General features: G+C 45.5%; 1 protein-coding gene across 1 annotated transcript in view; it reads left to right on the top strand.

The window, feature by feature from the left end:
• The window catches only part of CORO1C (coronin 1C), a 61,288-nt gene that overhangs the window by 17,039 nt on the left and 22,343 nt on the right, over nt 1-21,906 (top strand). The window contains exons 2-5 of the mRNA XM_078620165.1: nt 9,882-10,177; nt 16,253-16,375; nt 18,756-18,885; nt 19,389-19,570. Coding sequence (XP_078476291.1) covers nt 9,974-10,177; nt 16,253-16,375; nt 18,756-18,885; nt 19,389-19,570 — 639 coding nt within the window. The 5' untranslated portion in view covers nt 9,882-9,973. The remainder of the gene's footprint in view (nt 1-9,881; nt 10,178-16,252; nt 16,376-18,755; nt 18,886-19,388; nt 19,571-21,906) is intronic.

The raw sequence follows: 21,906 nt of genomic DNA, 5'->3' as shown, positions 1-21,906 counted from the left end.
CCCAAGCCTGAGTTAAACGTTGTTTACAACTGTCTGTTTTTTATATAAGGATAGAGAGGAGAAAAAAAAAGTGGTACGGAGCCTCATGACTCATCAAGTGTTTGGACCCACGCCGTGCTACTGATCCAAGAGTGCTTAGCGGGATGTTCCTGTGTCACCAAGCCCTCTCGTGAGTGGTCATGGAAACGTCACGCAGACGCTTGAGCCACAGGCTGCAATGCTCCCACATTCTTCACCGTGAGCAGCCATGGTCAAGCCACTGCTGGATGAAGGCCTCCGCAAGCCGTGGCCATCTTGTGTCACGCACACGAGCCGATTCTAGTAATTCATCTCCACAGGAGGCGTCCATTGCAGGCGTGTTCCCTCCCTTGGCAGCCACTCCATGTGTTTGTCTTTCCCCAACTCCCATTTACCTTTCAAGCTCTACTCTTTGGTTTTTCGGTAAAGTCACGTAGGTGAAAATAAAATGAAAAACAACTAAATTCTAGTGATTTAATTTAGTTGTTTTTCATTTTTATTTTATTTTCACCTACGAGACTTTACCGAAAAAAAACAACGAGTATGGATCCTTGCAGTCACGAAAACTTCAAAACTACCTTTCAAGCGTTGGTCTTAATTTAGACAATATAAATTAGAGCTTTTGAATCAGAGTCATGGAAACCCAAAACAGCATCAGTTTGAAATAGGCTGAATAAATAAAACATCTTGGAAAAAATGTTAAGTATCCTGCCCGGGCACATTCACTTTCCTTAACGATCAATAACTAAGCCGCCCACACTGGACATTTGTGAAGAAGAGCTTCATAGCTCATCGAATTCCTCCAATCTAAATTAAGATTCTGGTAAAGATAACTATTAGATGGTATCTAATCGATTTTTCTCACTGTCCCTCTGTCAAATTTAAAGAATCCACTTCTCTCTGTGTCCTTTGCGCACCTTTTGGATAGGTTTTGTTCGATTTTCTCAATGTTCAGCGGGTTACAAAAATGTTTTTATTTAGGCACAGCGATTTTTTTTCTTTCTAGATTTGAAGTTTTCGTGATTGCAAGGATTCATACTCGTTGGTTCTTTCGGTAAAGTCACGTAGGTGAAAAAAAAAATCTATTTTTTTTCAATATTTTTGTATTTTCACCTACGTGACTTTACCGAATTTGTTTTTGCTCACTATTAAGTTCGGTTTTCCAAAACCATTACAACCTACTCTCTGCCATCAATTCAATGTCAGTGCAGCTCTAGTAACTGCTCGAGCTCGGAATACTGTTCACATTCTGCTGTTTTCCACTTGTGACGAATATTTCCATTTATTTAACAAACTTCGATTTAAAGCTTACTTTTTCTTCGTGACTTTTATCTTTCTCGTGTGTATGTTGAACTTCTTTTGCACGTTACGTAGCCAACCGTGCTAATCGGAGGTGTGAGGCAAGGACAACAAACTAAACACAAAAAGTAATAATAAAAGAAAATGAGTTTTCCATCTCGATTTAAAAGTGCGTAGCTCCAGTGGCTTCCTAATATCGGAGGGAAGAACGTTCCAGACGGCTGCAGAAGCACATCTGAAAGCGCGTGATGCAGTGACCGTCTTTGTTCGATGGCGAGCAAAATGCTACTTACGAGGATTACTGTAGATCCCGTGATGGTGTATGCTCCTTGACAAGATCGGCGAGGTATTCTGATTCATTTGTGGCAAGCACTTTGTGTGTAATGAGTGCGACCTGAAGTCTCAATAATAATAATAATAATGCCAAATTGTAAGGTGCTTCAGTGTCCGCTCAGCTCTTGAAGAGAATTAATCGGAGGCGAGGGGGAGCGCACGTGACGAGCCGGCGTCAAATGACCCCACCAGCTCCTGTGGTCCTCCATATGTCGAGGGGTTATCGACCAGTTCATGAGTGCTTACTTAATCTAGGATTGAAGCTTTCGTGACTGCAGAAATTACTATACTCATTGGTTTTTTTTTTCGGCAAAGTCACGTGTGTAAAAATAAAATAAAATTAAAATAAATAAAATGAACAAAAAATACAATTATTATTTTTTAAAATAAATCACGACGTTTCCAACGCAACACAAGCGCTCATCATCAGGTGGGAATGGGGTGAAACACACAGCGAGAGAACACACAGAGGGTCTTCACACAAAGAGCACATAGAGAACGTCAAACTGCACGGAGGCAAATACAGCAAGAAGATGGGAGACGAGAAACTCATCAAACCTTAGAAACATAATGCGATGCAAACCAGTCGGCCAACAACACAGTTAGACACTAACCTGGTTGACCACGCATTTCAAAACGACTGCTAAATTTGCTGCGTCCATCTTCTGGGCTGAACATGCCAACGTGAAACAGAGGACCAGGACTCGTGAACAGACACGAGTGCGTACTTGTGGCAGGAAACCAGAGCACCTGGACAAAAAACCCACGTGTGTGTGAGAGAGAGAAACACACACTACCTCGTAGCGATGGACATTTAGATGGGACAGTCCACACTTGTACCGCTTTCCGGCGAGCCAGGCTAACGGCATCTCCTTAACACCCTCGGGAAGGGAGTTTCACAGCATTTGTGTGATCTATACTCTTAGTTTTTTCGGTAAAGTCACGTAGGTAAAAAATGGAATTAAAATAAATAATAAAGAAAAATGTATTTTATTATTTATTAATGAAAATTAATAAAATTAATAAACTAAAATAATAATAATTTTACTTAATTTATTTTAATTTAATTCAATAATTATTATTTTAGTAGTAGGTTTTTACCCTTTAAACTGGTACAAAACTGACACCTTTATACAAGGCATCATGTTTGCAATAACCACAACACAAATAGTCAAAATGCAAACAAAAAGAAACAACTCTGATAATGATAATAATATGCACTGTCCTTGAAGTTGATTGGTCCACACCCGAGACATCTTTCCTTAGTGCCTAGTCTCCATTGGTGTTGGACCAGATGACACCAGAAGGCGCACAACTCAAAAACAGCGCACTATCAGAGTATTGAGAGCTCGGGGTAAGCAATTTACACTATGAGACCTCCTTTACCAGTGGCAAAAATATAGTAGTAGGTTTTTACCTACTACCGAAAAAACTAAGAGTATGAATCCTTGCAGTCACGAAAGCTTCAAGTCTAGAATTTGTGTGATCTACTAACCCTTCCCGCCTACACAGTGCTGGATTACAGGCGTGGCACCTGTCTGCAAATAAGACGGTAATCCTGGTATCTTTGAGTTCTGTCACCTGGTTAAACGAATGCAACTTGACTTGGCTGAATTCTAGATTTGAAGCTTTCGTGACTGCAAGGATTCATATTCTTTGGTTTTTTCGGTAAAGTCACGTAGGTAAAACATTAAAATTAATAAAAGTAAAAACATGAAAATTAATAAAAGTAAAATAAAATTTTTATTTTTATTTTACTTTTATTAATTTTAATGTTTTACCTAAAATTTTTATTTTTATTTTATTTTACTTTTATTAATTTTAACGTTTTACCAACGTGACTTTGACTTGGCTGACCCTGCTGGTCTTGGCGGAACAAACTGTGATTGTGCGCGTTCATCGTACGTCACGCGCATCCACAAACACGTCGCTTAGGTCCACAGCAGCGTTGCCATGAGATCGCTTTCACAATACGACGGCGCACTGCAATATCCACATCAGTCTCCCACGGCTTTGTAAAGGTGCAATATTTAACTTATTTATTGCTTTATTTTCTCGTGCCATCCTATGCCCTCAGTAAACATTACGACGATGGGCCAACGTTGTTGGCACGTGGCTGGAACCATTGGACCAACGTTGGTTCAACGTTGTTGGCCAATATATATACATTCTAGATTTGAAGCTTTCGTGACTGCAAGGATTCATATTCTTAGGTTTTTTCGGTAAAATATTAAAATGATTAATTTTAATTATTAATTTTAATATTTTACCTACGTGACTTTACCGAACATATTCAAATTAATCATTTTAATATTTTACCTACGTGACTTCACCGAAAAAACCTAAGAATATGAATATATATACAGTACTGTGTTTTCAGTATGAATAGGGATGACTGGGAGTAAGTCGACTGCGGTTCACTCAACATAAGCGTGCCACAAGTACATCTATACGTTACAAACTATAATGCTTCAAAGGGGCCGTCCATAAATGACGTCACGCACCTAGGGGGGGGGGGTCAGACATTTGTTTGAGAAATGTGACGTCACATCAAAATGCGCAACTTTAAATAAATATAGACAACACATTCTACTTAATTAGATAGACTTTTAATAAATGTTTCTCCTACAACATCAGAGTGCAGTTCCACATTAATACGCACTACAATGACAATAGTTTAAAGCGATTTTAAGCATTTAAAAAAAAAAATTGGGGGGGGGGAAGAGCTTTGTGACGTCATATTTGAGGGGGGGTCTGACTTTTTGTGACGCCGTGTGACGAGGGGGGGGGGGGGGGTCAAAAATCGTCAAAAATCGCGTGACGTCATTTATGGACGGCCCCAAAGGCACACGCTGGCAGTTACACAAAAGTGATTAAGGAATTCAATGAAATATGAAAATTACGTGAAATAATTACCTTGCTGCCAATTGCTATTTTTCTTTTTAGCAAAGCACTATTTGAATGGGTAACATCTATTTATTTGGCAAAAATATTCATTAATAATTGAGTTTTATTTAAATCTTTTGTCAGAAAAATTTAACAGTGATAGTTATACCCCCGATTTACGTCTCCGCCTTTTACTTCATTTAACAAATACAGTGTAAGTCGTCGCTTTTATTAAAACCACCACCTGAATTTCGTCGCCTCAAACCGACACTTGCATTGCTGACACAATCCTTCCTTCCTCGTATCCGTCGCCTCAGCCTTTGCCTCCATTACCTACCCTGGAAATTGATTTACGTCGTTTCAATATTCGTCGTCATACCTTTAAGGAACGCGTCCCCGACGTAATCTGGGGGTATTACTGCATACCAAGGCCGTAGTCATGGAGTCAACATTGGGGGGGACCAATTCTTACAGGAGGTGTGGGGGTCCCCCTCCAGAAAAAAAAATCTAAATTTCAAAACGAATTTCCTGCCTAAAATATTTAAAAAATTCACTAACACATAGGATGGACTTTTTATTTATTTTTTACAATAATGTCTAATAGTGTATTGTATTCCATTGCTCTGTTTTTTTCTTTTTTTACCTTTTCTTGTTTCATTGTATGTAATGACAGATGTTAGGGATTAATAAGTACAACCATAACCACAATCATATAAACAGAAATCTATTTTCTAGCAATATATTGGGGGGGACATTTTGAGCATATTTAAATATATATTATAATTACGGCCTTGCTGCATACAAGTTTTCCTCGCTTTATGCGGGTTTGGTTTGTGCGAATTTGCGTACACACGGCTAACCTATTTCTCCCCAAAATTCGCTATATATGCGGTTTGGATTCACTCAAAGGCGGCTTTGCGGTTTCGCGTTTTATCCACCATTTTCTTTTTTTTACGCATCTACCGTATAAAGCGAGGGAAACCTGTGAATGTCAAACGAAGTCCACACGGCTCGTCCTGGCAAGGGGAACTTTTCATCGCTCCGATAAACACCGACACGAACACTTATGAGGGCAGGGCACGAACACATGTTGTTGACATCCAGACTTTTCTTCCTCCCCCCCCCCAAGAGCCCCCGTACCCTTGTCCGACACCTCGTTTCTACTCTATCCCCTATTTCGCGCCTTTCTTGCCAAGCACCTTTCCTGAATCATTTCACTGGGTGTATTATGTTCAACTTCTGTCTCACCGTATGTAGCCAACCGTGCATGACCCCTCCCTTCAATCCTGGCTTGTCCCTGCACGACCTCCGCATGTATCTGCACAGTCAGCTCTCGATCATCCCCGGGTGAGGTGGGAGAAGGGCAGCCCAGATAAAAAAACGAAAACACAGACAATGCAAAACATACGTGAATTAGGCTGTGCTAAAAACTTTTTTTACACGCTTTTCATTAACTCACTCTGTTGTTGTTGTCGTTGTATCCTCAAATATTGTAACTCAAATTTTACCCACTTCCCAATGTGGTATCGACTGCAAACTTGGTATACTTATGTCATACTGATGACAAGACTACAATCTATCATTAAAAAAATATATATATTTGTAACATTATTTTCTAAATATTATGTTTCGGCTTGAGTCTAATTGTCCACGCTCAACTAACGTTGGCTGTTAATTTACCACGGTCCCTTACGTTATGGCAAGATTCGGGGCCACTTCCTTGAGTCGTGGAGTTCTTCCATTACTCGTACGGTACATTTCATTAAAGCGTGTTTTTAAACAAATGTTTTTTTAAATATTACTTATTCTACCGTTTGTTGTCCTTCCCCCACACCTACGATTAGCACGTTTGGCTACATACAGTGCGAAAGAAGTTCAAAATACATAAATACATACCACAGGAAGGGGAGTTTATAATGTTGTGAATAAAGGTGGCGAGATGTTTACTACCTCGCCTGGTATACAGGAGGTCGTGTGTTTGATCCCGATCCTTACGCCTGCTGTATATTTGTAGTTTGCGGTGTCCCTCTCCCTGTGGGCGTGTGGATTTTTCTCCGGTTCCTCCGGTTTTTCCCTCCACATCTAAAAACATGCGTTTCGAGTATTTGGCTGCAATACATTTCCACGTCATGAGCCACTTCGTTGGACTATCATTTCTGGCCAGGTTGCTTCTGAAAAAGAGCTACGTAGCTCAGTGGGCCTTACCTGGTAAAATTTGAAATAGTCAAAATAGTCAGCCAATAGGAAAGAAAAGAGAGAAATGGGAAAAGAGGAAAAGGGTGGGAATAGAAACGTAGAAATGGGAGCAAAGGGTCACAAGAGGGAGTAAGCGGCTACAGCAGGGCCTGGGCGCTGCTGCATTGAGCAGTGTTTGTTTTCAAAGGGGGCGGGGAGAAGGGGATGCCTCCAGAGTCACGTGACTTCCGGGAGGCTTGAGCTGATGTAGCCATATAGATAGTCATGTTTAGAGTTTACCAACAATGAACGTGGGTGAAGATGTAGCATGTGACGTCGGATTTTTTCAAAATTACATTTCAAAGTAATCGTGCGCTTAGTCACGAATGAGAAGCAGCTATGAGAATATCTTGGAAGCTTAGCAGGGTCTAGCCTGGATAGTGCTTGTGTAATGCGGGCGTAAACGACCTTCCGGATGTGACGTCACGGGGGGGAGGAGTTACGTCACGTGGGAGAAGGGTTCGGGTCTTTAAGGGGAGAAACCGGAAGAGGAAGGGAGGTTGTTGGAGACTGGGCTAGAGTGAGGCCACGCAGGGCGAAGGCTGGGGGGAGTGGCGAGATCGCCACACACACACGGAGAGCGGATTGGCACCGTGGGCCAGCGGTGACCAACCCAGGGAGCAGCGGTGAGGCTGCAGCGAGGGCAGCCGAGGAGGCTGCACGAAGAGGCAGCAGTGGGACCGTTCAGAGAGAGAGAGAGCAGCGGTGGGGCTGCAGCGAGGGCAGCCGGAGAGGCTGCACGAGGAGATCAGCAGCGAGGCTGCTAGAGGCTACGGGAGCGACAGCAGCGTCGGCGCCGAGCGGAGGGTCTCAGAGGGAGAGAGCCGTGTGGGAAAAGTAGACGAACCCGAATAAAGGACACCAAGCCAGATACCGTGGTCGAGTCTTTTATTACACTTGCATGTGCAAGCACCACGCATGGTTACAGGCTGCTGCAGGGCAATGTTGTTAGCTGAGGTAGTGCCACAATAATCCATTGTTGTACCTCACTATGCCACAACGGCTATGCTACTTGCATTCACCAACCCATTCTGACCAGCTGTCACGGCCTGCATGGCACTGGAGATGCCCTCATCCAGCAGTGGAATGGCCAAAAGGGCCAAATTGTATTGACGCCAGATCATATTGACGCCAGAGGGGATGTGGGTAGACCGATCTCTGCTGTATGGGGTGCGTGTAACAATTTTCCCTCCCACCTTCAGGTGAACTCTCCTGAATTTGGGCCTTGTGATTTGAAATATGTTTTTTAAATATGTCTATTTATTAATTAAATCATCAAAATATGAGAATAGGTTTTCCCATTTTTTTTCTGGCAACAACACAGGTGTTAAGATGTTACTGATTGGTCCACAAGGACAATGCATAAATTATCAGAGTATGTTTTTTTGTTTGCATTCTGACCACAAGTATAGTGGTTAATGCAGACATGATTCCTTGTAAAAAGGTTTCAGTTTGGTGTTTTAACATCTTAACACAGCTGTTTTGTTGCCAGAAAAAAGAGGTCAACCTATTACATTTAATGTTGTGATTAATGTAGCGGCCTATTTATGGCTGCAGGGGTCGTGTGAACCAATTACGTGGCAGCCCAGTAAACACGCAACACGTCGGGCCAACGTTAGTTTACGTTGGATTGACGTTGGGCCAACGGGAGCAAACGCTGGGCCAACGTTGGTTGACATTGGACCAATTTTGGTCCAACGTACGCCCAAACATTGCATCTTTACTAGGAGCACATCACGAGTATAAAATGAGTCTTATGCACGCGTTTTCATGCACGTGTAGTGGCATAGCGCTGGCTGCTGGCGAAAAAGGGGATCTGCGGTGTACAGCGGTACTGACGTCAGCAGGCCATGACAGACACGAGAGGGGGACATATCTGGGAAAGGTCACAGAAGGGGGCCCATCGGGAAGCCTCCGGAACCCGCTAGTAGGTTCCAGAGAGGGGGCGTGGCCCGGGCAGAAAGGGGGCGTGGTCCGGGCAGAGAGGGGCGTGGCCCGGGCAGAAAGGGGGCGTGGCCAGGGGCCGGAGCGAGGCCACGCTGAGAGTATAAGAGGGGCTCCCTGTGGGGGAACTCGTGGCTGTTGCTGGAAGTGGGATCCTCCGTCCTGCTGCTCAAGATCGTCGTTACCATCTCGTCGCCATCGACGCTGTCGTCTTCACTCGATATTGCGCTGCAAGATAGTTGTTGGTTGTCTCCGTTCAGCGCCGTCGGTGTTAGACGGTTAAGTTGTGTATAGGCTAGCGACAGTAATAGTGTGTACCCACGTAGGGTGTGTATTATCCTGATGGTGTTTGTTAAGAAAAAGAAGTGCCTCCAAGTCTTACTGTCTCAGAGTTAGTCACTGCACATGCATCGCGTGCACAAGGATCGATTTAAATTGACGAATCAATGCATCGTCACATTAAAAATGAAAGGTGAAAAGAGAGCATTGTGGACATCAGCAGGGTGGAGGTTGCAATGGATGGGCCAGAATTGAAGGAGGCCAGAAGGTCACCGAGACAGACACTCAGAAGTCGACAACTAAGGGGAAGATCTAAATCCACCTGGTGGTGGTGATGAGACCTTACCAGCGACCCTAAAGGTATTTAAACGATAACGAGGCGGAAAGCTAAAGCCAAATGGTAAATGGGAACGATGAGACTGTAAGAGAAGACCTCGGAGATTGAGTGTCGACTGTGCAATAGCTCAGAAATTATGGCACGGAGAAGGAAGCAATGGCAAGGTCACATCAGCAATTTTAGCCTTTTAACACGTAGGCTTTCGTGACCAATATCCAAAATACAGATTTTTTTTGTTGGGTTAGATCGCGTAAGTATATAAATGTGTCATTTAACTCACCACCACCCGACACAGCCAATTAGTAAGCTTTGCCACGGAAACATAACGTGCCAATTTGTTACTAGTACAGCACGCCGGTATGTTGGAGAGAAAAGCCACAACATTTACAGTCAGAGTACGACGTTATTAGCCTCGGTAAGGCTAATATTAGCCTCGGTAAGCTCTGGATCTAAATCCATTTGAAAAAAAATCGAATATTAATTTGTTTCGAGTGCCAATGAGCGTTGCTTGATTGTTTTTTTTGGGGGGGTTCCTCGTTATGTCTTTCAGAACCGACGCCACCACTTGCCTCGCTCGTCGTGCGTGCGTGCGTGCCACGTCCATCCGTCCGTCCATCGGCCCGTGGCGCCCCAGCGGGAACGATGTCCGCTGCGCGCCGCGTCGTGCGGCAGAGCAAGTTCCGCCACGTGTTCGGGCAGGCGGCCCGGCCCGAGTTTTGCTACGAGGACGTGCGGGTGACGCGCACCACCTGGGACTCGCCGCTCTGCGCCATCAACCCTCGCTTCATCGCAATCCTCACCGACGCATCGGGCGGCGGCGCCTTCATCGTCCTGCCCATCATCCGGGTCAGTCAGTCGGTCGGCATCACGGTGGCGAGATGTTTGCCACCATCAACTGGCATCCAGGAGGTCATTGTTCATTCTAGATTTGAAGTTTTCGTGACTGCAGGGATCCACACTCTTTGGTTCTTTCGGTAAAGTCACGTGGGTATGAAATATAAAATAAATTGAATCACGACGGGCACTTGTGTTGCGCCCGAAACGTCGTGATTTAATTTATTTCATATTTTATACCTTCGTGACTTTATCGAAAGAAGCAAAGAGTAAGGAGGTCATTGGTTCGATCCCGACCTGGATGCCTGCTATATATTTGGAGTGTACGGTGTCTCTCTCCCCGTTGTCGCATGGTTTTTTCTCCGGGCCGTCCGGGTTTTCCCTCCACATTTAGAAACATATGTTTAGAGTATTTGGCTTCCTATACATTTTCCCACATGATTAGCCACCTTGTTGAGCTATCATTTGTGGCCAGATCACTTCTGAAAGAGAGCTATACAGCTGAGTGGGCCTTACCGGGTGAAATAAAATAATAAGTAATATTTAAAAAATACTTTTTTTTAAACACGCTTTAATGAAATGTAACGTACGAGTAATGGCAGAACTCCACGACTCCAGCAAGTGGCCCAGAGACTTGCCATAACGTAAGGGCCGTGGTGATTTACAGCCAACGTCAGTTGAGCGTGGACAATTAGACCCAAGGCGAAACATAACATATTAAAAAAATTGTTTAAAAATATATCTTTTTTCTTTCTTTATGATAGAATATAGTATTGTCATCAGTATGACATAAGTATACCACGTTTGCAGTCGATACCCCATTGGGAAGTGGGTTAAAATTGAGTTGCAAGATTTGAGGATACGACAATGACAAGAGACAGAGTGAGTTAAATAAAAGCGTGTAAAATAGTTTTTTTTTTAAATGAGTGAGAGGGGCGCCGTGGTGGTGAGATGTCACCTCCCTCGCCCGGTAGTGCAGGAGGACGTCATGGGTTCTATGCTGACTGAGCCTGACGATGATTTTGCCCTCCACATTTATAAACAGGTTTTGAGATGTATCTTGCTGCTATATATTCCCACACATAATATGCAAATTAGATTACACTGGTCAACACACTTTTCTGGCATAAGGTATTCCAACGGTTTTAAGGTAATTGTTGGGTGCTGATTCCAAATCTGGCATCAGTTTTTGTCTATCACATCAGATATCAAATATTGCATTTTCAATAAAAACTGCAGAAGAAAAATATTAAATAAATGTGGATATCTACATAAAATGATATTATAAACACACTATCCTAAAAATACAGCACCATATTTTAACACTAAAGCAGTCACTGACTCGCAACAACTTGCAATCATAAGTGACAGAGTTAATTTCGGGTAAAATCAATGAAAATGGGGTATGCCGATAGCATAAAAATGAGATGTGATAGAGCAAATCTGAGATCAGATTTGGAATCAGCACCCTGAAATTAGTCTAAAACAGCTGCAAAGTCCAGGCCAGAACTTTTTTTTTTTGTTGACCAGTGTTATCTATCGTGTGGCCAGATCGCCTCTAAAAAGGAGTTATGAGCTTAATGGGATTGACCTGGGAAATAAAATTGTTTAGCTTGACGTTTAGAGGAGAAAGAGACGGATACAGATAGAGAGCGAAACAGACTGAAGCCCATTGCCATGTTTCCATGGCCCCAAAAACAGCAAAAGGGCCCACGTCTGAGTTTACACCCCATGAAGCATCAGACTCCTTCCCTCACTTCCGAAGCTGGCAGTGTGGTTCGGAAAACGATGTTAATAAAATAGATATTTTTAGCAAAAATGTTATTCAAGTCATGGGATATATTAAATTATTGCTCATATAGTTGCGTGTTATTTTGTATCTTCTGTCATGTTTGTGAAACATGAACGTGGCTGGAAAGTTGGGAATGTTGGCTCTTGAGCCAGTTCCGTGCCGGCTGTGACCACGAGGCGTTCTGCTCGCTTAGCCATCACATTCAGTGCTTCGGGCATACACACACACATATATATCGAGCCCTTGTCTAAATTTACTGCTGGAGGGAGCCTCCTCCTTAGGCTGTTGCTGGTCGCGGGGGTCATTTTACCATACCAAACTGCTCAGAACGGGTTGGTGAAGGCAACGGCGAGCATCGTCATTGGAGCATGAAACTTGATTTGAAGCTTTCGTGACTGCAGCAATTACTCTTTGGTTCTTTCGGTAAGGTCACGGAGAAAGAAAATACATTAAATAATAGAGTACGACGTGTTGTCTCTCTCTCTCTGCTTGTGTCTGTGGGAGGGGTGGGGCTGGGTGGGGGGTGGGAGGGGTGGGGCTGGGTGGGGAGGGGCTGGTCACCCCGTGGTGCCCTTATAAAACTCAACGTTTAACCTACTCACGCCGGCTTGTGCCCGCCCTCACAGTCGGCCATATTTGCGGAATACACCGCGCCGCCGTTGACCCTGGCCATTGACCGAGCAACCCAACGTTCCTACCAGCTCCCTCCGTAGGAATGTGTTTAATCAAAGCCCGTACATTCCAAAGTGATACAAGAAAATATGTGGTGTTTACCTCATGCTCATCATCATCAGTTGCTTGCCCCTGGCCGGAGCGTAGCAGTCCCCACGAGACGACGCTGCCAGGAGACCCTTTTTCCTATTACTCTTTACTATATCTTTTTTTTACCAGTTAAGGCCCACTGAGATAAATTGCTTTTTTTGCAGAAGCGACTTGGAGAAAAATCCACGCGACCACGGGGCGAGAGAGAGAGAGACCGCAAACTCCAAATATACAGCAGCAGGCATCGTCAGGGTTGAGATGAAACCCACAACCTCCTTGCGTCCCAGGCGATGGAGTTAACATCTTGCCGATACCGCCATGTGACCCTCTTTATCCTGAGCGCGCAGCCACACCGAGCACAGTCCACGACCGTGGCATTTGACGTCAGCTCCCAACAGCGGCGTGTGCCCACGTCAACCGTGGTCGGCCTAACGCTGGGGGTGGGGGAGCTTTCAACAAAGCACTTTCCGGGAAGCTCTTTTTAAAAAAATGGAGTGGCTTTTTTTTCAGGGGAAAGAATGCCCTGGCTAGAAATATATAACAGTGGGGGGGGGGGGCACATGACTGGACTTAAGTGTACGTTCCACTACCGATCTTTGCTGAGTTTTCCAAACCTTGCGACTTATGGCTTAGCGTGCTTGGCATGTGCCCTGGTGCAAGGCATGAATTGGGAGCCCCCCCGTGTTCAATTTCGCCCCCGCTGCTCTTCTCTTCATGGCCTGGTGCCTGGGCACCTCCAGCCCAGTCGTGGTGGAGCCATTGAGCATTCAAGCGGTGCAACTGCACCTGGCCCCAGCGCTGAGCGACCGAAACAGGAGGGATTCTACCGTAATTCTGGCTATCGCCTGATGAAGCTGGTTGCAATTAGCAGCGAAACGTCGCACTCCAATTGTCAACGTTGTGGGTTTACTCTCCAACACATTGGTGTGCTGAGCTAGTTACTAATTGGCATGTATTATTTACGTGACAAACCTTACGAATTGGCTGTGTCGGGTGGTGGTGGTGGGTTTAACGACACATATGTACATTATCTAACCCAAAAAAACATTTCTAATATGGATAATATTGGTCGAGAATGCCTGTGTTAAACTGAAGGGGGGGGGGAAATTTTGGGAAATTGGACATGCACCCCGATATCAATCCTTGCACCAAGGGGCCTTGCCAAACACACAATGCGACTCGTAGCAAGGTTTGAAAAAGCCAGCCAACACTGACTCACGCAATACCGCAGACAGCTTTGACCGTACCGTATCTTATCAGCATTTCAACCGTGTCGTGAAACTTTATGAATCTTAGCACAACTGTGAAATTCAACACATGTGTTAATAACACTGCATTAAAAACGAGGACATGAGAGCCGACATTTCGAGCAACGGTCCTTCTTCACAGCACATGAGAGACGCTAGAGATGGTAGTTTTTGTGATATTTGGGATTGTACACCGCTGCCAGTGCAGTACTACCAAATGATGTGTTCACCATATCTGTGGGTGTTCATTGAATAATGTGTCTGTTGATAATGTTTGGTGGCAACTTGAAGCATGATGAGGCTGTGGCCTGCTCCGAAGGTTCACAGCTCAAAAACATTGACCACGTTAGTCATTAACACTGCTTCATGATGAACGGGTAATTTATGTACAGCAAAAATAAGTGCGATTGTTGCCACTGCATTGGTAATCCCGTTTAGGTTACATTACATCATTATACTGACAGTATAGTGCACACAGTCTCGTTTCAGACAACTACTAAATTAAATTAATTTTGTTGTCAAGAAATCAATTTGTGCGTGTGCTTTTTTCTATACGTATAAACAAATCTTCCTTGTATCCAGCCTGGACATACATTTATGTCTGATGAATTTGTCATCATTTATATAAAGTAATAGGGGAAATGGATCTGCCTACGTTCTGCATGTTTCTGATGGTCTCCTCTTTATCCCATGTGGTGGTGGTTGTGATGATGGCAGTGTCACGTGTTCTGTATGGCAGTGGTCGGTCCTCTGTAATTTTGCGGCGGTTGTGATGGTAGAGGTGGTGGTGTTGATGGTGGTGGCGGTAGTGGTGGTGCCAATGCTGTTCTCTGTGTTCTGTATGATGGTGATGTTATTGTTGGTGGTGGTTGTAATGTTGTTGTTTTTGGTAATGGTCGTATTAATGGTGGTTGTAGTGTTGTTAATAGTGGTTGTAGTGTTGTTGTTGATGGTGTTGATGGTGCTTGTAATGTTGTTGTCGTTGATGTTGCTGATGGTGGTTGTTGTGTTCTTCATGGCAGTTGTAGCGTTCTTGATGGCATTATTGTTGATGGTGGCGTTGAAGGTGGTGTTGATGGTGTCATTGTTGATGGTGGTGTTGATGGTGTCATTTTTGATGGTGTTATTGTTGATGGTGGTGTTGATGGTGTTATTGTTGAAGGTGGTGTTGATGGTGTCATTGTTGATGGTGGTGTTGATGGTGTTATTGTTGATGGTAGTGTTGATGGTGTTATTGTTGATGGTAGTGTTGATGGTGTTATTGATGATGGGGGTGTTGATGGTGTTATTCTTGATGGTGTTGTTGTTGATGCTGGTGTTGATGGTGGCGTTGAAGGTGGTGTTGATGGTGTTATTGTTGATGGTAGTGTTGATGGTGTTATTGTTGATGGTGTCATTGTTGATGGTGGTGTTGATGGTGTTATTGTTGATGGTGGTGTTGATGGTGTTATTGTTGATGGTAGTGTTGATGGTGGTGTTGATGGTGTTATTGTTGATGGTGGTGTTGATGGTGTTATTGTTGATGGTGGTGTTGATGGTGTTATTGTTGACGGTGGTGTTGATGGTGTCATTGTTGATGGTGGTGTTGATGGTGTTATTGTTGATGGTGGTGTTGATGGTGTTATTGTTGATGGTAGTGTTGATGGTGTTATTGATGATGGTGGTGTTGATGGTGTTATTCTTGATGGTGTTGTTGTTGATGCTGGTGTTGATGGTGGCGTTGAAGGTGGTGTTGATGGTGTTATTGTTGATGGTAGTGTTGATGGTGTTATTGTTGATGGTGTCATTGTTGATGGTGGTGTTGATGGTGTTATTGTTGATGGTGGTGTTGATGGTGTTATTGTTGATGGTAGTGTTGATGGTGGTGTTGATGGTGTTATTGTTGATGGTGGTGTTGATGGTGTTATTGTTGATGGTGGTGTTGATGGTGTTATTGTTGACGGTGGTGTTGATGGTGTTATTGTTGATGGTGGTATTGATGGTGTTATTGTTGAAGGTGGTGTTGATGGTGTTATTGTTGATGGTGGTGCTGATGGTGTCATTGATGACGGTGGTGTTGATGGTGTTATTGATGAAGGTGGTGCTGATGGTGTTATTGTTGATGGTGGTGCTGATGGTGTTATTGTTGAAGGTGGTGTTGGCGGCGTTATTGTTGATGGTTTTGTTGATGGTGTTATTGTTGACGGTGGTATTGATGGTGTGATTGTTGACGGCGGTTGCAGTGTCATTGTTGTTGTTGTAGATGATGATAGTGTTGGCGGTGGCCATCCCCCGCGTGTCCCACAGACAGGGCGCGTGGACAAGTCGAACCCCACCGTGTGCGGCCACACGGCACCCGTCCTGGACATCGCCTGGTGCCCGCACGATGACAACGTCATCGCCAGCGGCTCCGAGGACTGCACCGTCATGGTGAAGATGGCGGCGGCGACGATGACGACGACGATGGCGGTCACACGGGGCGGCAGTCCATTTATAGACACCCCACTAAAATAGTAGGATAAAAATAGATTAAGGACCCGGATCGGGGAGCTCTTTCACGCGAGAGCTGAGCTTTTGTTAACGCCTGATGATGATGGTGATGGTTGCGATCTCCTGTTAAATGTCGTACACGAGTGTGCTTGATTTTACACATTTCTGAGCCACCAATTTCACCACACTCAATCAGCTGTTGAGAAGGGGTCGTTAGAGGTGGGCTATCTGTAAATGGGTCACTGTACAGGCAGACCTCGCTGAAGCGCTCACGATGCGTTCCTGGAGAAGTGAGCGCTAATCGATCGGCGCTTAAAAGGGTCATTATAGCACTCTATATATGAGGATGCGTTTTCCGACAGCGTTATTTCTTTCATATGAGCATTGCGTGAAGGATACAATGGGGTATCGGTAATCGCGCAAATAATAATACAGATGCTAAACATTATACTGGTAGGAACCTCCTGGTTACACCAGCCCACAGGGGATTATTGTGTCCGTCCGTCATGCATCCAAAAATGGGAGGGGTGGGATCTGGGTGGAGAGGGGAGGGTGGGGCTGGGTGGGGGTGGGAGGGGTGGGGCTCGGTGGGGAGGGGCTGGTCACCCCGTGGTGCCCTTATAAAACTCAACGTTGAACCTACTCACGCCGGCTTGTGCCCACCCTCACAGTCGGGCATATTTGCGGAATACACCACGCCGCCGTTGACCCTGGCCATTGACCGAGCAACCCAACGTTCCTACCAGCTCCCTCCGCAGGAATGTGTTTTCAGACATACAAATGATATTTTATGATAACTTCCAGTAAGTATTTTGTACTGTACTCACTAGTGCATTCTTCTGGACTCCTAACAAGGCAGCAGTGAGAGATGAGATTGGAGCTGATGCTGCTGCGCTGCCAATGTGGCTCTGTGTGATGCCCTCAGTCAGAATGTCTGTGGTGAGGGTTATTTTAGGTGGGGCCGGAGACTCTATCCTGGTCTTGTGAGTTCTCACCTGGCTAATCGTTCTGTAACAAAATAAGTTATATTTAAAAATATATATTTTTAATGAAATGTACCGTACGAGTAATGGCAAAACTCCACGACTCCAGGAAGTGGCCGAAAAGCTTGCCATAACGTAAGGGGGCCGTGGTGATTTACAGCCAACGTGAGTTGAGCGTGGACAATTAGAACCAAGGTAAAACATAACATAAAAAAATGGTTTAATTTTTTTAAAATGATAAAATATAGTATTGTCATCAGTATGACATAAGTATACCAAGTTTGCAGTCGATACCACATGGGGAAGTGGGTTAAAATTGAGTTACAAAATTTGAGGATAGGACAACGACAACAACAACAGACAGAGAGTGAGTTAAATAAAAGCGTGTAATAAAAAAACACGAAAAAGATTTTTTTTTAAATGTAATCGTGACTCAGAATCGTCATAATCGAATTGTGAGGGGTGTGATCTGGTTGGCTCAGAGCGTACGTCGGTCTCATTGGCTGAGCGAATGATGGGGGCGGGTACGTTTCCTCGTGTTCTCGCTCGTAAGCACTTTGCGAGACGCTGTATTTTGACGTTATATTTTTTGCGCTATAACGAATCAGCGTGCTACGGGGCCGCTCTAAGCGAGGTCTGCCTGTACCACTACTATTTCTAACATCTATGTATGTATATTCTTGGTTCTTTCGGTAAAGTCACGTAGAAGGGAAATAATAACAAAATAAAAATAAAACAATATAATTCTCACGACGTTTCGATTGCAACGTAAGCAATCGTCATCAGGTGTGAAAACCACAGCAAGAACATTTTAAAAAAAAGTGGCGTTTTTTTCTTTAAATTTTCTTGCTGTGGTTTTCACACCTATGTATGTTTTTTGTCGAGCACCTTTTCGTTACTTCTCAAGGGTCATCCACCACATCGTTTAGAATCAACATGGGTTGAGAGTGTTTGCCCGCTATATATTTCCACATGATAATCCACTTCGTTGGGCCATTATTTGTGACCAGGTCGCTTCTGAAAAAGAGCTATTCAGCTCAGTGGGCCTTACCTGGTTAAAAACATATAATTTAATAGTTTAGTTAACCATGATAAATTCACCGCTGGTGTTAAGCCCCCCCCTCCCCCCCGCAAGCCATCGAGCACTTGCACGTCAAATTATTGAATCGCTCCGTCTTCCACAAGCGACGTGCTTTGGGACACCTTTTCCTCCTTTGGCTACCAACATGCGTGACCAGTCTCGTCAATGTGTGGTGCAATCTATTACGGTGTGGCTCACCGTGGTATGGTGCGTGGGAGCAGGCGGGGCTCACCGTGGTATGGTGCGTGGGATGCAGGTGTGGCAAATCCCTGACGCGGGGCTGTACCGCCCCATGACGGAGCCGGTCGTGTGCCTGGAGGGGCACTCACGGCGCGTGGGCATCGTGGCCTGGCACCCGACGGCTCGCAACATCCTCATGAGCGCAGGTGCTTCGTCAACACCGCCATCGTCAACACCGCCATCGGCATCAATATCATGAGCAGCAACTGTCATCAGCATCACTGGCATTATCAACACCGCCATCAACATCACTGCCATCAGCGTCACTCTCATCATCAACACCGCCATCGGCATCAATATCATGAGCAGCAACTGTCATCATCAACACTGTCATCAGCATCACTGGCATCATCAGCCATGAACTATCCACTGCTGGATGAAGGCCCCCCCCCCCCAAGTTGTCGTCGATTTTCATGGCGTCACAATGCAGCAAGCTCCTGCACACGAGGTCTTTGCTCCATCTCCATGGGGGACGGATTTTTGCCCGAGTTCCCCCATTTAACCGTCTTTCTGCTGCTAGTCTGCCGTCACCGCCACTTTGCGGTCGAATAGCGGCTGCGGCTGCTGCTGTTATTGTGTTGTTGTGTTGTTGTTGCGCCGTGTGGGTGTGTAAACGGGGTCGCGGGCCCTCGCCGACCCTTCCCCGCAGGCTGCGACAACGTCATCATCGTGTGGAACGTGGGCACGGGCGACGCCGTGCTCAGCCTGCCAGACCTGCACGGGGACCTCATCTACAGCGCGGCGTGGAACCGCGTGGGCTCGCTCGTGGTGACCGCGAGCCGAGACAAACGCGTGCGCGTCATCGACCCCCGCAAGGGGTGCACCATCGCCGTACGTGACAAGTGACCCCCCCCCACCCACCCCGCTGCCCCGACCCTGGTGGTGAAGGGGGCATTGTTGGGTCATGTGATTGATGGTGTGGCTCTGGCGACTAACGGTTACCCCCCCCACCAAATCAGTATGATTTGGTGGGGGGGGTTGGGGGGGGTCACAGATCTCTCGAGCGATCCTCCAGCCATTGTCTCCTATGCACTGGATCGCAGGCCCATTCCACCGTGCCTATGTTAGTTTGAGCAGGAAACTGCGATGCACTTTCGAAACGCTGCTCGGATAGGGTTGAGCAACTTGGACGTTTGAAATAGAATGTGGGCAAAAACAAAAGGATTGTGGACGTGAATCAGGAAGAGGAGGTCGTGATGGGTGGAAGGAGGAGAGGTTACAGGAACAGGCGCAGGAAGGGCACCCAGAGGTCGGCAGCCAAGGTGGTCAAACTCTCACAGCAGACCCTGTGGATGTCAGGCGTCAACTTTGCAGCAGCTGTGGGAATCTAGCAGGGGGGACGAGAGTGATGGCAACAAGTGGGTGCATCATTGGCACCGGCCGTGGTGACTGATTGACCTATGCCGTTGATGTTGTGTCAGGATATATTAAGCCGGCAATGTTGAGATCCTAGGTTTTGAGCTCTAGGCCTGGGCGTCTCTAAGGATACTGATACTTGTCCACTGAGCATTGAGCCGGCAATGTTGAAAAATGCTGGCTCTGAGCCAAGCGTCTGGGTGTCTATCGTTATTTGCTCTAAAGTTATATTTCAGAGCGTTTAGAGTCATCATCGTCACGGCCCATGGGCAGATAGACCATGGGTGTCCACTGCACACGTCGTCATTTGTTTCCACTTTGCTTTGTCTTGTGCCATGGACAGATAGCGTTTAGAGAACGTGGCTGCAAAATACTTCCGCATGATACGGCACTTGTGGCGAGATCACTTCTGTGCATGTTCTCCCCGTGGTCTGGTGGATTTTTCTCCGGGTCCTCCAGTTTTTCCATCCATGCGTTTGGCTGATATACAGTTCCACATGATAAGCAAATTCGCTGAGCAGTCATTTGTGGGCAGGTCGCTTCTAAAAAAAAGAGCTACTTATATAACTCAGTGGGCCTTACCTGGTAAAAAAAAAAGTTGAGTTTTAGTAGTTTATACGTTGAGCCCTAGTAGTGCCGTGTATCTTTCAGGAGGTTAATGATAATTCCTTTGTAAAGTCAATGATTTGTAGGTCTTGGGTTCGAGCCCTGCAGGTGTAGGGCATCTCTCTCCTGCCCTTTAATCATGTGAATTATGTCTATCTCATTGTGCTGAGCAAGCAATGTGGAGCCCCTGGGGTTGAGTCCTGTTGCCAAGTGTCTTGATGTCGGTTGATGCTCGTGTAAGGACAATTAGCCAGTGGTGCCGATTGTCTAGGTTTGAGTCCTAGGGCTTCACTGCCTCTTTTCTCCACAGTGCTCAAGTCTCTGTGTCAGCGCATTGAGCCACTAGCGATTGCGCCATCTTGGGTTGGAGGCTGCGTCTCTCATCTCACAAGGCGTGTAAATTGGCATTACGCGTTCTGTGGAGAAGCAGATACAATACAGTTCGGATGCAATCGTGGATTCATGCCGCCTCTGTATGCAAGCACTTCTCAAGATGCTTACAGGAAGAGTGTAAATTGTCCCCGTGTATAGAAAGAGGCAGTCAGTCATAGGCAGAATAAACAAGGAAGGCCTTGAGCCTGGACTTGGACTTGAACAGGAAGTCTTCAGCACGGTTGCTGGGGGAAGGGTGTTCCAGACAATGGCGGCAGCAGGAGAGAATGAGTGACCGCCTACTGAGTGACTGGGGTGCCTCGACAGAAAAACAGTATGAGATACTCCACAATGCTTATTAACCGCTAACGTGTGCCCACTTAACCTGCCTCCAGTGACTGCCCATGGAGCTTTGCCTTGGGGCCCAGGTTGTAAGAATATGTGCCCGGTTCACCAGCTGGCATTCTATACTCTTTGGTTCTTTTGGTAAAGTCGCGTAGGTATAGAATAAAGTAAATCGCAACGTTTCTGGCGCAACACAAGCGTCCGTCATCAGGTGGGAAAGCGTGGTCTGCTGCTGAGGCAGACTGTTTGAAAAGGTTTGAAATGGTTTTACCTCAAGGGTCATAAAGAAGTGGGCGGGGCTAGTGATGTCAATGTGAGAAATTTGCATGTTACTGTAAGATAGAAGAGTGGCCTCCTAAACGAGGGCACGGAAGTGGCTATGTTAAGGTGAGGGATGAGCATGATGTTAATGTGAGAAATTAGAGGGCATGGAAGTGGCTATGTTAATGTGAGGGATTAGCTTGATGTTAATGTGAGAAATTCGAGGG

The sequence above is a fragment of the Lampetra planeri genome, chromosome 3 (assembly GCF_965212315.1).
Source record: "Lampetra planeri chromosome 3, kcLamPlan1.2.h2, whole genome shotgun sequence".
Lineage (NCBI taxonomy): Eukaryota > Metazoa > Chordata > Hyperoartia > Petromyzontiformes > Petromyzontidae > Lampetra > Lampetra planeri.
Note: the sequence above shows the minus strand (reverse complement) of the source record. Positions and strands in the feature narration are given on the sequence as shown.